This window comes from Mastomys coucha, unplaced genomic scaffold, assembly GCF_008632895.1.
Source record: "Mastomys coucha isolate ucsf_1 unplaced genomic scaffold, UCSF_Mcou_1 pScaffold5, whole genome shotgun sequence".
In the NCBI taxonomy this organism is placed as follows: domain Eukaryota; kingdom Metazoa; phylum Chordata; class Mammalia; order Rodentia; family Muridae; genus Mastomys; species Mastomys coucha.
Genome location: NW_022196911.1, coordinates 46,057,529 through 46,072,925, shown reverse-complemented (window position 1 = coordinate 46,072,925; position 15,397 = coordinate 46,057,529). Strand labels below are relative to the sequence as shown.

Below are 15,397 nucleotides of genomic sequence, written 5' to 3'. Positions count from 1 at the left end.
TTAGGATACAGGGAAAGTAGACCTTCTTAGAAATTGGACTTTGGAGAGAATCTAGCCTGTATTGTCAGGAAATCAGCAGTTTAGTTCATAGAAATCAATAGCAGCTCTATCCACTCACAAACACTTCATGTACATACCAGCAATTCAGCTTAGTAGTGTTGCGAGAGCAAACACGAATCAGCCTCGGTGGCACAACCCAGCAGACACAGCCACACCTCAGCCTAATCAGCCAGAGTCAACAGGAGGGACCAGAACCAAGAAGGATGCCAGGAGAGGCTCTGTGCCAGGCATCTCTCCATGGAGTGAAAAATCAGCAACAACGAAAATGTGAGATCAATGAAGCACTGTAAAGCTAGCCATGCAAGTAAGCCCCAGTCTCTGTTGAGTCTTATTTACATCCCTCTAAACATTACCTGTCCTCTATAGGTCTTGTCTTACCATGTGTCTGGTCTCAGTGCGTGAATCTGTCTTAGTAAAACTCTGTGTGAGAAGTCTGTATCAACTAACATCACTCTGTCAATCAGCCCGAGTCTATGGAAGCAGCAAGAAGGCACCAGAACAACACCAGAAGTCTTTTGGTGTGTTTTCCTCTATAGAGTCATAAACAGAGCTCAGCTATGCAATGTAAGGCAAACCAGCATATGTGTGTGGCTAGGGAAGAATCTTTCATCACGCATCTTTTTACATGTTTACTTTAGTACAATATCCTTTCACCTGTGTCTGCTTTGGTGAAATGTTTCTTTACCTGTCTGCCTTAGTGAAACTTCCTTCCACCTGTATCTGCTTCAGTGAAACGTTCCTTGATGGGGCTGCTTTAGCAAAACATTCTTTTACCTGTCTCTGCTTCAGGAAAATATCTTTTTGACACAACTGACTTTTTTAAAGAAACCAGGAATTTTTCACTTTACTTGTGTGCTGGCTACTTTTATGTCAACGTGACATAGGCTAGACTCATTTGAGAAGAAGGAACCTCTGCTGAGAACATACCCCCAACAGGTTGGCCTGTAGCCAAGGCTGTGGAGCATTTTCTTGATTGCTGAATGATGAGGGAGGGCCCAGCTCACTGTGCATGGTGCCACCCCTGGGTTGATGGCCTTGGTACTATTAAAAAGTAGTCTGAGCAAGCCAGCCAGGGGAAGCAAGCCAGTAAGCAGCATTCTTCCATGGCCTCTGCATTGGCTCCTGCCTCCAGGTTTCTGCCCTGAGTTCCTGATCTGATTTCCTTCTGTGATAGACTGTGGTATGGAACTATAGAATGAAATAAACCCTCTCCTCCCCGAGTTGTTCTTGTTATAGTGCTTTATCACAGCAACCCTAACCAGACAGCTTAGTAATATTTAACACTAGCACAAATCCTCTGCCACCCGCTGCCTTGACACAACTTCCTTCTCTTTCCTAATAGCCAAATCTTCATGCAAAATTTGTTCTTTCTTCTCATGGACAGCTTTACAAATCATTACTGGAAGGGCATGGTCATGGTAAGTGTCCCTCACCCTTCTACAATTTCTTATTTTGCTTGAATTTTTTTGGGGGGGTTCCATTAATGTTAACGAGTATGTTTCTTCCAATGTTCTGCAAATTCAAGTTCAAATGGGTTATGTAATGTACAGCGCTTCTGCTGCCTACCAGCAGCAATAACGACCGAACACATGGACTTCTTCTCTCGACGGTTTACTCAGGAATATTCTTTTGTTACAGCTCTCCTAGGTACCCAGGTGTTACAGCTCTTTAAGGTACCTAGGTATTACAGCTCTCCTAGGTTCTTAAGTGTCATAGCTCTCCTTGATGGCATGGCTCTTCTTGATGTTGCTGCTGCTTCTTCTGCTTCTGCTTCTTCTTCTGCTTCTTCTTCTGCTTCTTCTTCCTAGGTGCTGCAGGTCTGCTTGCTTCCGTGGAGTGGCCCCGACTGTCTGGAGACAGCCCCTTATATACCCGAGCCTGAGCCACCAAGTCCTCCAGGATTGGTTCCCTGTTAAACCCTCATTAGCATACACCTGCTCAGGAGGGACGCATGCGCAGTATACACCCACTCGGGAGGGGCACATGCGCAGTAGAATAGTCTGTTGCTACAGTCTATCAGGAACCAGCACCATCTTGGATACGATCATCTAAGCGGTCGCTGACGATCGATCGTATCCAAGCAGCTGCCTACAATGTAACAAAGGCGTTGGCCAATGTTTCATGAACTGATCTCAAGATATCTGTAGTGGTTTGAATGATGTCGTGGGTTCCCACATCAGTTGTCAGTGGGAACCCATGACATTTGAATCCTTGGTTCTAGGGTGGTGGTTTTGGGAAAGCTTAGGAGAAGTGGGTCTTGCTATAGAAACTATTTCAGTAGGAGCAGTTCAAAAGCTATTTGAAGTGTTCCTTCTCTGCTTCCGGCTTGTGGTTTGAGATGTGAGCTCTCACTGTTCCTGCTGCTACACCTGACGCTCATTGCAATGTTTTCCCATCATGCTGGTGATGGACTCTTACCAATCTGGAACTATAAACCTTGCCTTCTAAAGGTGTCTTGTCATAGCAATAGAAAAGTAACCGATACAGAAGTTGGTACCAGTGGGATGTTGCTGTGAATAACCTGACAATGTGGGCTTTTCTGGAGGAATAAAGAAGACTTTGGGTCTTTGGAATCAAAGAGTATTTGAATGCTGTAGGTAGAGCTTATTAGGCCAATCTAGTAGGATCTTGAGAGAAAATAGTCTGAGAGCAATGTGGACTATGGAGGCCCAGCTCAAGAGGTTTCAGAGGCAAACAATTTCAGCAACTGAGCTAGAGATCATTCTTGTGATATTTTGGTAAAGAATGTGTCTCTTTTCAACCCTTGTCCTAAGAACATGGCCAAGGTTAAATTTAAAAAAAAAAACAATAGATTAATTTTGTTGAAGGAGAACATTTCAAGAGACCCTAATATTGTCTGTGTCATGTGGTTATCAGTGATCACTCTTATACATGTCTAGTATGAAAAAGAGCAAGTGAGGTAGAAAGAAATACAAAGGAGACTTTGGACTTTGCACATTGCTCCCATGCTTTAAATTACTACCAATGGAGGGGCACATATTTCATGTCAAAGATTTGACATTGTTAATCTATTAGGAGGGAAACATGCCAAATTTAAGATGAGTAGTCATAATGAAACATTTCTGTCTGACTCAGTATTGTTTTTAAAACAAAATGCCAAAAGTTTGACTTAGCAAATGAAGACTCAGGAGTCGGATGCTGTGGTGAAAGGCTGCTAGCTCAGAGAGGGAGAGAAAGCACTCAGCTGACTTTCCTACTCCACTAACATCCCAAAAGGACAAAGATACCCTTCAACAACAATCTTTAGAATGCCTCTGTGCAAGCCAGGTGGCACACATTTTCTATCCCAACAACTGGGAGGTAGAGGCAGAAGCACCATGAGTTCAAGGCTAGTCTTGTCTGTATAACAAATCTGAGGCTAGTTACTTGAGACCCTCTCTCAGCCCCTATTAAAATTGGATGATGGCAGAGTTCCGAGGGCACATCTGGAGGATTACCAGAACTCAGAAGAAAACTGGAAGAATATTGGAGAGTTGAAGGCAATTAAAATAATAATAGGGAGAATTCAAGAGTCAGTGATGAGACGACCCCCAGAATTAGTCTTGAGCAATGCCAGCATTGGGAAAAGGACTCAAATGGAAGACAGTTCAGCTGCAGGAGAATTAGGACATTCCTGCCACTGTAATGAATGTTTATGGGAGCATGTTAACAATAGCTACAGAGAGTAGGAGCTAAGAATATTCACTCATGCTGGTACTGTGAGGCCAAAACAGGAACAAATATCTCAGAAGGTAATGGGAAGCCAAAACATAAAAATACACCTTACAGCTTGAGTTCTGTTTGCAGTTAAGACAGTCAAAAAGAAGTTCCTGGTTGTCTTGTGTTAAGTCTTTACAAGGTAAGGCTTCTCATTGTGAAGAAGTTTATAGCTGGGCAGTGGTGGCGCACGCCTTTAATCCCAGCACTTGGGAGACAGAGGCAGGCAGATTTCTGAGTTCAAGGCCAGCTTGGTCTACAGAGTGAGTTCCAGGACAGCCAGGGCTACACAGAGAAACCCTGTGTCGGGACGGACATCAACAACAAAAAAGTTTGTTTGTCCTGTGTTAAATCCTAGTTAATAAGTTTCTGTTTGTCCCTAGTTAAGTCCTTACTAAATAACGTTTCTATTTGTAATTAAGAGTAACTTTGTGTTTCTTAGATCTGATGTAAACTTCTTGCAACCCCATTCACTCAATATGTATCTTTGCCTCTGTTCCTTCTTTTTCATTGTACCCTTTTAACTCTAGCCCCTGTGAACACCTTATCCTGTAAGAGGGATTTCAGTGGCCTGGGGGCTGATGCCCTCCCCCACCCTGTCCCTTGCCACCTGAAGTAGCACCTGGAGGGCAGCAGAGTAGGAGAGCCTGTGCTGCCCCCTCACTGGCTGCAGCACTCTGGCGAGCAGGCCCTATAGCCCACCTGGGCAACACAGTGAAGATGCCCTGATGACAAAGGTGCTGGTGAGCTGGCCGAGAGCATGAAAGTAGGAGAGGTGACTCTTGCCTCCTGCTGACAGTGGCCTTGTTGAGAAGTGCTGGAGAATTCACCCTGGTGGTTCAGATAAGGGGCAGCCATTGAGCTGACCAGCTCAGCTGCCACTCAGGCCCAGATGCAAGGCTCTGAGCTGGCCCACCCTAAAATCTGTATCATGTATGAATTGTTGGGGCACTTGAAAGGGCCAGTCTTGCTGATCCAAAGTTGCCACAGGATCTTTAACACACAGGGTGACAACAGGATAACTGGGAGGAGTCTCAGTGAGGATCCACTATTGATGGTGTCACAGAAGCCAGAGAGCTTGAACCAGACCAATAACTCATTGCAATAAATATTTGCAAATGAAGATATGTGGACAGAGGGATGTACTGTATTGTGGGACACACTGTGGCATACTACAGCTTCCACAATGATATTTTCTATGCTGTGTGTGTGTGTGTGTGTGTGTGTGTGTGTGTGTGTGTGTGTGTGGTGTGTGTTTTGGGGAAGGTTGCAATGGTGAGGGGCAGATATGAGAGGATGGGGAGATGAGCAGGACAGGACTGGCCTACATGGTGTAAAACACACAAGGAACCAATAAAAAGGTTTTAAAAGGAGGTAGGGGGCTTCAAGAGCCAAGAGTGGTCTGCTCTCTCTCAAATGTCAACTTTGAATGAGGTAGCCAACGGGCCAGCCTCGGGTACACCAAAACACAGCTTGCTTTAATCGGACAATAGTGGACTTGGTCTTTTTTCTCCTCTAGAATCTCAAAGAATTGTGTGTGTGTGTGTGTGTGTATTGTACATTATACTCAGACCAGGGGTCGATGTCGGGCGTCTTCATCTATCATTCTCCATCTTTTTATTCATTCATTCATTCATTCATTCATTCATTCATTTTTTATTTTAAATCCCAGAGCTCCAGGTTTCAGCTAGCCTTTCTTTTGCTTTTTCCTGTAACACCCTGAGTCTAAATCAATATATAATTATTTCCACAGCTCACTGTCTGCTCTTTATCCTACTAAAACAACTGCTTACCAAGTGATGTCCCTTTTGTTCTCTGATTTATTTCAAAAGACACACAATATGTCAATAAGAAACTGCAGGCCCACCCAACCACACAAATGGAATTACAGTGCACATCACATCTAAGACTTCATAGAGCTGGTGACCCGGGGCCTTTGCGGGGAAAGGGGTTGTTCTCCACTGTAGCTGTGCACCAAAGCAGTCAACTTTATATCCCAGAATCCTTGAGTCCCGATGTAAACTACATTTCCCAGAGGCCTCTGCGACAGCCATCTCATTATTCCCCCCGCCCCCAGACCCGCCCCTGTGAGCTCCATCAGGCCTCGGGGTGTCTGTTGCCCGATTCGCTGCTCTGGGCTAGCTCCCCATTCTGGGTCTCTATGCGTGGCGGCTGCGAGCCTTCAGGAGGCGTGGCGGGAGCTGGGGGGGAGGTGAGCGGCCAGGCTGGAAGACACGGAGGCCTGTGGCGACTTCAGCATGGGCCGCCAATAGCCACTGGTCCCCTTTCTGGAGTTTTCTCTGGAAATGTGGAAATTGACCCCTTGACAGCAGCAGAGCTTTTGGGTGGGCAGCACGTGGAGTGGGCTCGTGGTCAGATCTGAACGGGTGGAAAACGTTTGTGTCCCCACTGTGGCTGCACTCTGGCCTCAGTTTCCTGATCTGAAGGGGGCTGGCAATGCCAGCTGAGTTGTGGTGAGCAGCATAGGGTGATGCCTGACTCGGCGGAGGCATAGTGAGTCTCCTCGGTGATGGAGTCCACTGTCGCCTGAGTCTTGTCCCTGGAAATCTAGAGACCAGAAGAGTGGTGACTTGCCAATTCTCTGATGCCCACTCCCAGCTCCTGATTTCCACTCTGGAAGCAGAGGAGCCAGGCTCAGCTGGTGGAACGCATTCGGAGATGCGGCTTCTGTGGGGTGCGAAGCAATTTTTCTTTCTTCTTCTCTCAGATCATATTTTTGGACCTTGTACCCATCTTTGAGAAAAGTCCAGAAAGACCATGGCTCCAGAGCAAAGGGAAGGGAAGTCTCAGGTGAGCGCGTTGCCATCTCAGTTCATGGTAGAAGGAGTATTTTGTCTGGTTTTGGTTTTCCTTTCAGACTAAAGTTCTCCACCCAGTACACCCATCAGCAGGATTTGGTGCCCATGGAGGAGTGGGCCGTGTAGGGAGCACTCCGAACACTCACAGTATCTTGCCTTGCTGTTGGCTGAGCCCAGTCTGTTGTGCTTACTAAACGGACAGTGACATGCAGATGCTCTTTATCACTAGAGGGAAGGACTTTCTGGTCTGCTTCCCTCGTGTTTATTTTTCTCAGCCCTCACCAGGATTGCTCATCTGTTTCTCTTTGCCCTTGAGAATGCTTGTGGTGCTCCTCCAGCCTCCTCCAGCCCATAGTTCTCCCCATCCCTCATCCCTGTGTGTGCAAACCTTCTCCTTCATCTCCTTTATCTGCTCTCCACAGACCAATACCCCAGGGGGCAAAAAACCTCAGTGGCCAGAAGTTAAGAACAGAGGTGGCTCAGTGTTTACAGTGGAAATCTGTTTCTGTGCTGGCCTCACATTCTTGTCTCTGGAGTGAGTGGAGTGAGGACCAAAGCTGGAGATGGTGTGTGAGCCTACCAGCCCAGCTACAGAGCTTTTTTTTTTTTTTTTTCATCATTGAAATGATTTGATGCACATGCCTGTGTGCTGATTAGATCGGGAAGTCTAAAGCAAAGACTATCTTTTGTATTCTCTCCATAGTAAATTATTTTTTCCTACAGGTATTGTGTGCGTGTGAAAACGAAGAGTTAGGCATCTTGCTGGACATGGTGGTGCAGGACTTTAATCCCAGTAGTAGGGAGGCAGAGGTAGGTAGATCTCTGTGAGTTTGGGGCTAGTCTTGTCTACCATATCAAGTTCCAGGCCATCCAGAGCTACATAGATTGTCTCAAAAACAAAACAAAGAAATCAAGAGACCCTTTACTCGAAGAACTTCTAATTACCGTGATGTGCACTGTTGACCATAATTCAGGCTCCTACACACTGCTGTTCTTTGTGTGTCTGTCACTGGTTGAACTGATGACTAAATGGTAGATAACTTAGTTTCTTCAGAACCCTCAGTGACGTCATTTTATGATGGCCTGTCCATCTTCCACTGTCACCTCCCTCGTGCTGTATGAGGCTGCTGAGATGGAACGGCTTTCCCTCACAGGTGTCAGTGACATTTGAAGACGTGGCTGTGCTCTTTACTCGGGATGAGTGGAAGAAGCTGGATCCCTCTCAGAGAAGCCTGTACCGAGAGGTGATGCTGGAGAACTACAGCAACCTGGCCTCTCTGGGTAAGAGAGTTCCCTGCGGGCGTAGATTCACAAGTGAGACCTCAGCGCCTTCTTCCCCAAATGAAGACTGTGGTCATTAAAACACCCTCACTGGGGTTTGCTGTAGGACTGTACAAACCAGATCTCTGTTAAATATTGAAAGTTTTTTCCACTTTCAGGTGTCTAAATGCCTCAACTAGGAGAACATAGGGGGCTGATGCTCATACTGTCCTCCACTGTCTGTAGCTTGACCGTAGAAATCCCTTCAGTGTTGAAGCAGCAGTTTCATGTTGTATTTACTCTGTGTTGCCTGTGATCAAAGACTTCCCTCAACCCCCCCACCTCCCACCTCCTATCTGTTTCTTTCCTTTCCCATTTCTTTTTGCAGTCAAATGCTGAATGCTCTCTCCTTGAAAAGAAATCAAATGTTTTCTGCTTTAAACAATCTGCTTGATACCTACTCCTTTTCACAAATGCCTGTCTGTAAGTTTTTATTTTGTCTGCACACCCAACAGTCCTTTTCTAGAATGCGAAGGCTGCCCGTTTGTCCAATTTTCATTGTGTGCAATTAGTTCTCCCAGTCCTGTCCTATGAGCAACTTGGCCTCTGCCTGACACCTCCTGTCACATGACAAGGAACAGGTTAAGTACCCAGTAGTAGCATTTGTAATGCTTGTTCACATTAAAACAAGACCAAGTCTCTTCAGTGATATTGCTAATTTTGTTTGCCATCAGGATTTCAATTTACCAAACCAAAGATGATCTCCGTGTTGCAGCAAGGAGAAGAACCCTGGAAAGCAGAGAAAGTCAGTCATGGATGTTTCTCTCTTGGTAAGTGGGTGGGCCTGAGATACCCCAGAATCTCTGCAAAATAAGAATGCAGGGTAGCCTTGATACTCGGTGCCCAGAGACTGACCTGGACCCGCAGGTTGATTTTCAGTGACAAGAATCCTAAGGAGAAAGACCAAGGGATGAGAAGATAAAGGAGATAGGAAGGCTGGGGTCAGGAATGTTTTATGCCAAGCAAATGTATTAAGAAGTACAGCATCTTATATATACTGTTTGTGGGGGAAATAGGACAGAGTGAGCAGGCAGCTATGACACAATGGGACGAAGTCAGCAGGAAGCTAGTCAGGCAATTTGCACAAGGGGAATACAGGATATCTTAAGAACGTCACAGCTGAGCAGTGGTGGTGCATGCCTTTAATCCCAGCACTTGGGAGACACAGGCAGGTGGATTTATTTCTAAATTCCAGGCCAGCCTGGTCTACAGAGTGAGTTCCAGGAGAGCCAGTGCTATTCAGAGAAATCCTGTCTCGAAAAACAAAAACAAAAAACAAACAAACAAACAAAAAGAATGTCACAGATTGAGTGCACAGCAACCTTGAGACTGAAAACCATAGCCCCTTGGGATCAGAAGAATTGGGTTCTCCAGATCTGAAGCCAAAGGTCCACCATAGCCCTCGCCCAGGCCATTACCAGCTCTGCCAAGCATCTTAGACAAGGGACTAAGTTCCTATTCCATACATCAGGGTCTCCAGAAAGCCTTGGACTGGCCTGTCCGTCAACAAGAGACTTCTTCAGGTACTTGATCCTCACTGAATAATGGGAAAGGAAAATCTCAGGCTCCTAGACCCTAGCCCTCCTGTCTATGGTCCCTTTTCAAATGAGTATCTTAAGATCTCTTATTGTTTCTGAGGAGAGCTGCCTTTCATGTACAAGAAATCAGCATATTTAAGGGCTTATTGGAAGTAATTCTTTCTTAGCCATGCAGTGTATATGAAGGAAAATGAGACAAAGGAAATGAGCTTGGGTGGCCTCACTGGATCTTGTTACAGTGTTATGAGCTTTGGACTTTCCTGTGTATAACAGGGATATCTAAGAAATCTAAGGAGAATTTTATGATCTTTGATATTTTGGGGAAGTCAAGGGAAGCCATGGGAAAGGAGACAGTGGGAGAGGGAAGAGACTGAGCTTGAGCAGGAAGAGAAAAAATGCAGGGGGGAGGGGAGGGAGGAGAGCAAAATGTAGGGAGAGGAGAAGCCAGCCTCTGGCCTAGAAAGTTCAGGTATGCCAGCCTTGCCTGTAACAGGTAGGGACTGAGAGATGCTGAGAGAACCTGGAGGCCAGGTCTGCTTTGATATACAAAATATGCACCTCTGCTGCTTGTCCTGGGTCTGAATCCCAACACTGAGGAGACATAAGCACTTGGAGGTGGGCGCAGCCCTGTCCCCCTCAGAGAGCAGCTTCCTGCCCCTAACAGGAAGGGTTGAGGACTAGGAGCCTGGAGTAGGGGAACTGGGAGACAGGGCTGAGGTTGGGCCAGGTCAGACACTGAGGAAGAGCTAAAAGGTTGACTATACCCTGTTCTGATAGACCCTGAGTAAGAGAGCCTTTCTCTTTTAGTGTCAAGTGATGTAGAGACCATGGTTGTCTATCTTTGAAACCCTTGTTTGGAGAAATACAGTAATTCTGTGGAAACTACCAAGGCAACTTATAAAGAAATAGTTTTGGGGGGTTTACAGTTTCAGAAGGCTAAAGTCCTTGATAGTGGACTGGAGATAGCAGGAGGCAGGCAATTGGAGCAGCAGCTAAGAGCTCAGACCAGTCTAAGCAGGAGGCACTAGGAGTGGAAGGCAGGTGACTTCTAACACTTCACAGCAGGCCAGTGGCATACCTCCTTCAAGTTCACACCTTCTAATCCTCCCCCCAGTAGCCACCAGCTTCCTATTCACCTCCTGGTTTTCACTTTACAGTTCTAATCATAGCTCACCATGTTTTCTCCACTTGCTTCTCTCTTCCCTTCTTCAAATGGTCATGCGCCTGCACGGCTTGCATGCCTGTGTTGGGTAAGTTTCTTCATAAGTAGCCTCAGCCAATCTGAGCTTCCTTCTAGACTTTCTTCTTAGGGGCTAGGGGCTGGGAGTGGAGAGCATGGTGGTTGGTGGTTGGTGGTTGTTTTGCTTTGCCACTACTTCCCAAGAGCTGGGATTACCATGTCTTATGTGTTACCATGCCTCCATACTAGTACCTAAATGGCTACCAGTATGATTATTTATGGGTGACTACTAACTTGCATGTCTTAATCATCCTTAACCATTTACAATAGTAGCTTTCATAACACTGGGACTATTCATTAAATTTTTAAATGAGTTGCAATGTACGTATACCTTAAACAAAAGCTGAAACATATATATGTATGTTGTTGTAAATATAACCTTAAATTTCTATCATCATGGAAATCCATACCAGTCTAAAATATTTGAATCTTGTTTTCTTAGTCTAAAAGGAAATTGAATGAGCCATTCTTCTCTTCCCTATCTCAGAGATATAATAATCTATCTCTTTTTTGTCTTTTCATCCCTTTATCTCCCCTTTTCCCTCCCCCCACCCAACATTAGATAGGAGAGAAAGACAGAGGGGAGAATGGGAAAGAGAGAAAGAAATCCCTGAATCTAACCTCTTTTCCTCCATATCCTCCTTGACCATGACCAATAACAACTTGAAACCGACCCCCCTCCCCAAGCAAGAGCAACCATCCATAACCCACTAGACAACCAGTAACCGCCCCCATCCCTCATCCTTGGGAATGAGGGCATCGTGTTCTTTAATTGCTTCCTGCTGTCATGGGGCAAATGGACCTTTGAGGACCCTAAGAAAATTGGGATACTGGCCAAGTCCTGGGAGAGCTGGCTGTTTCACTTACTGCTCAGGCTCTTGGGACTAGGAAGGTGTGGAGCTTAACTGAAGTCCTGGCTGAAGCAGTCTGGGAGGCTGGATCACCTCGGGCTAATTGCCTTGTCCTCATCTGTGTCTAATCCTTTTGTTCTGAAAACACACAACCTTTCAGGAACATTTTTTAATTAACACATGTGGACTGTGTGGTGTGCGCAGATCAGCTAAAGTTGATTCTCTGCTCTGTGTCTGAGCAGGTGAAAATCATCTGTCAATCTTTTAAAGTCCATTTGCACCTCATAACCAAACTGTAATATAAATCTCCACTCATGCCATAAGAAAGAATGGCATGAAACAATAAGTGATAAGGACCAGGTAGTCAAAAAGATTCCTTGGCTTTTGCAGAGACAGTCACATCTCAGGAGGGGTTCCCATGTAGGCGGATCGGCATTTACTTCACCCATTTTGTGTTTTTATGGGTCCCTTTTTCATGTCTTCAACATTAGGAGCCAAGATTTTTAGGAAGTCCTCTGTCATCAAATCTAATCTTTATTAACATTGAAGGAATTCAGTTTTTCACTTCCATAGAAACAAAAATGTATCTTCTTCCCTAACACAATATATTTCCTAACTTCCATTCTGAAGATAACACATTCTTAAAGTAGATAGGTTGATTTAATTGTGCAGTCCTTTCTAAACTCCAGTGTTTTTCAGCACCTGTGCTACCTGTCTCATTGACATTTAAATTTTTTAAAGTTGACAAAACATTGTGTGATCTATCTCTGGAAGATCTCATATCCCCCCTTCTGATCTATGAGCATTTTTTTTTAAGTGTGGTTAGGTCTTTCCACAATTGCTTGACCTGTAGGATTGTTAGGCATACCTGTAACATGTTTTATGTTATAATATTTGAAAAATTGTTTCATTTTTCTGGATATATATGCCAGAGCATTATCAGTTTTAGCCTGTAAAGGTATCCCTAAGAAAGCCATCACTTCTTAAAAGAGTAATTACAGAAAAAAACATTTCAGAACTCAAGGCAGAAGCCTATTGAAATCTTGAATAGATGTCTGTGATAGATTTTCCCTGTCCAATTACATTAAAATACTAGTGCAGCAGGAGGCCTGTGATTGGACAGGAAAAGGGAGGCAGAGCTAAGAGTTGCAGAGACAAAGAGTGTCTCGTCTCGGGAGAAAGGAGAAGAGCCAGGATGGAGACAGACAGACTGGAAGAAGAGCCACAGGTAGTTATGATATCATAAAGGATAGAATTTGAGATAATTTGTCTAATCTAGGTTGGCAGTTTTTATCATTATCAATTGGTTCTGAAATTATTGTATTGGAATCTTGTGAATTGAGAATTTATTGATACATAAATCTGTTTGGTTAATTATAAGCTTCTAGAGTTTTGTTCCTACCAGGTAAATGGGTGTTGTAGTGGCTGATGGCGGTGTGGATGCTCATTGCACGGGGCTGGCATTGGGGGGTAGAGACAAGGGTGCTGGGGCGGGAGGGCGGAGCTGTAGCAGAGAGAGTTGCCGGCACAAGCGTGGGAATGTGCCTGCTCGTTTTTTAACATTTTCTGTAACAGATGTCAAGTTTATGATGTACATACTTTAATTTTCCAATCGGTGAAAAATGAAACACATATATCTGCCAAATTTTTTTTTGGTGGGGGTTACCTTTAGGGTTGCTTCTGGCACGTAATGGAACTTGATTATATAGAGAGAACCACAATTAGGACAAAATTTTTATAACTTCTTTGACTTGTTTCCAGGTTATAGAAATTTTTTCTTTAAGCATCTACTCTTTGTATGATGATTTTTATGAAAATTTGAAGCTTCTAATACATTTTTTTATTATTAGTTAACCTTTCTCATTTCCTACTGCCAATGATTTGACAAACTTACATGAAACTTAATACGGGTTAGATATAGAATGGATGATCTATGTCTCAAATAACCTATTGTAGTTTAAATAGCAAAGTTAATTCTGAATCATTTGGATAAAGTTGGGCAGTTTCTATGTGCAAAACAACTCTCTGAATATTGAAAGTCAGTAGCTATATTAGGTCTTCTAATGGGTCTCAATTGGTATCCTACAATCTCATCTCAAGGTGGTGTGATGTGCTTTAGATTGGATTCCTCTGAACTAATTTGAGAAATTTCTTTATTTTGATTTAAAAGATCCTCCAATTTCTGTTCTTCTGCTTCTCATCTAGTGTTCCAATTTTCAGTCCTCTCGTCATCTAAGTCTGTTTTATTCTGATCTTTCTTAGAGAGGACATAGAATCTATAATCATTACTGGACAAATTATAATTATTTCAATGCTGATAATTAAAACAAAACTATATGGTTCCAAATGCCCTCTGCCATAGGTGTTTTCCATTCCTTAACACAGAAAATATTTTCCTTTTTAATCTCACTTGCTCCTTCCTTTGGAGACGACATCTTAGTATTTAAACTTAATATTAATTTCTATGACTGTTAATAGGCAGTTTCTTTTTTTGGTGTCTGTGCATGCTTACAAAACATTTCTACTTACATCTCTTTTACCACTTCCAAACTTTAATAATATTTATTTCTTAAGTCTCTCTAAACTCTGTCCTGTGGGAACTGCCTGTTCTGAGCACACATTACCAGACTTTCCTTCCTGCCATAGGGTGGCATGACTCCTAAAAAGTGCTTGATGCCAGCGACACCAGGTGCTGGGCTGCAGCACCCATCAGGCTCAGGGACTTAGCAGGCCCAGGCTGGAAGCCTGGTTGGCAGTTGCAGCAGCCAGCCCTAGAAACTGCTGAGGCCACACAGTGGGACCAGCTCAAACAGGAAGGAGTGGCCCACACCACTCTGTGTCCCCTCTGTCAACCTAGCCACTGTCTCTGCTACCACAGCTCCATGCTCCTGTGCCTGGAGCTTTGGCAGTCTGGATCCCTGACTTTGGGTCTCGTGCCACATTGTGGTGCACTAGATATTGCAGGGCTTTCACAGAGCCACTTGTGGTTTAAATAAGGCAGGAGGCTTCTACATAGTTTAAAGCTGTTGACCTTTAGCTGGGGCAGCCTCTCAGCTAGCTTCTAACTTAGCCCACCTCCCAGGCCTGCAGCCCAACCATGTGGCTAGCTCTTTACCTCCTGCCCCACTTTAGTCTCCCTCTGCTTTCTTCCTTGTGTCCCTCAACTTTCCTGACTATGCTTGCATCCCTCCAGTGTCCCCTCCTGTCCAGAAGTTCCACTCCTTTACATCCTGCCCCAGCCACTGGCTGTCAGCTCTTTATTATAATTAATCAGCAGTAAGACAGCACCTGGCCCATCTCTTTGGTTGCCCAAGGCATTTTGGGCTGTCTGACCTTCCTCTTTGGGGCAAGTGGGAAGGACAAGCATTTACAAATAGAAAAGCTGGTCATGGGACATGGAAATGACAACACCCAAATCCTGCCAGGATATCGCTCTCTGCCAGTACATAGTTAACAGTTGAAAATGTAGAGACACACTTTAATACAATGTGAGGAAAGGTCATGCCAACATAGTTCCAAAGGTCAGAGAATTATCTGACTTAGGATGTCATCTGCTACTGAGAAATTCTGAGCTATATCCTGACTTTTGTGGCATTTTTAGAGCACCGGGCTGTTACATCCAATAGCAGCAGAGGTATACTGCATTTTCATTCAAAATGCCCATTAAAATTTACTTGTATAGTTTTTCAAATTTCTTATATTCCTCTTAATCTTTATAAGAATACTTTTGTGTGTCAGTTCTATACATGCTTCTTCATGAAATTAGTTTTTAGAGATTTTATATTGTACTGGCTGGTTTTCTGTGTCAACTTGACACAGGCTGGAGTTATCACAGAGAAGGGAGTTTCAGTT

At 44.3% G+C, this 15,397-nt stretch overlaps 1 protein-coding gene across 4 annotated transcripts in view; it reads left to right on the top strand.

Moving 5' to 3' along the window:
- Positions 1-1,415: 1,415 nt before the first annotated feature.
- The window catches only part of Znf354b (zinc finger protein 354B), a 19,937-nt gene continuing 5,955 nt past the window's right edge, over positions 1,416-15,397 (top strand). Inside the window, exons 1-5 of one of the 4 annotated variants that reach the window (XM_031351762.1) lie at positions 1,416-1,478; positions 6,506-6,588; positions 7,320-7,406; positions 7,751-7,877; positions 8,591-8,686. In XM_031351762.1, coding sequence (XP_031207622.1) covers positions 6,556-6,588; positions 7,320-7,406; positions 7,751-7,877; positions 8,591-8,686 — 343 coding nt within the window. In that variant the 5' untranslated portion in view covers positions 1,416-1,478; positions 6,506-6,555. Of the gene's footprint in view, positions 1,479-5,856; positions 6,123-6,169; positions 6,252-6,505; positions 6,589-7,319; positions 7,407-7,750; positions 7,878-8,590; positions 8,687-15,397 lie in introns of those variants that run through there. The other 3 variants (XM_031351759.1, XM_031351760.1, XM_031351761.1) reach the window with 3 other exon arrangements.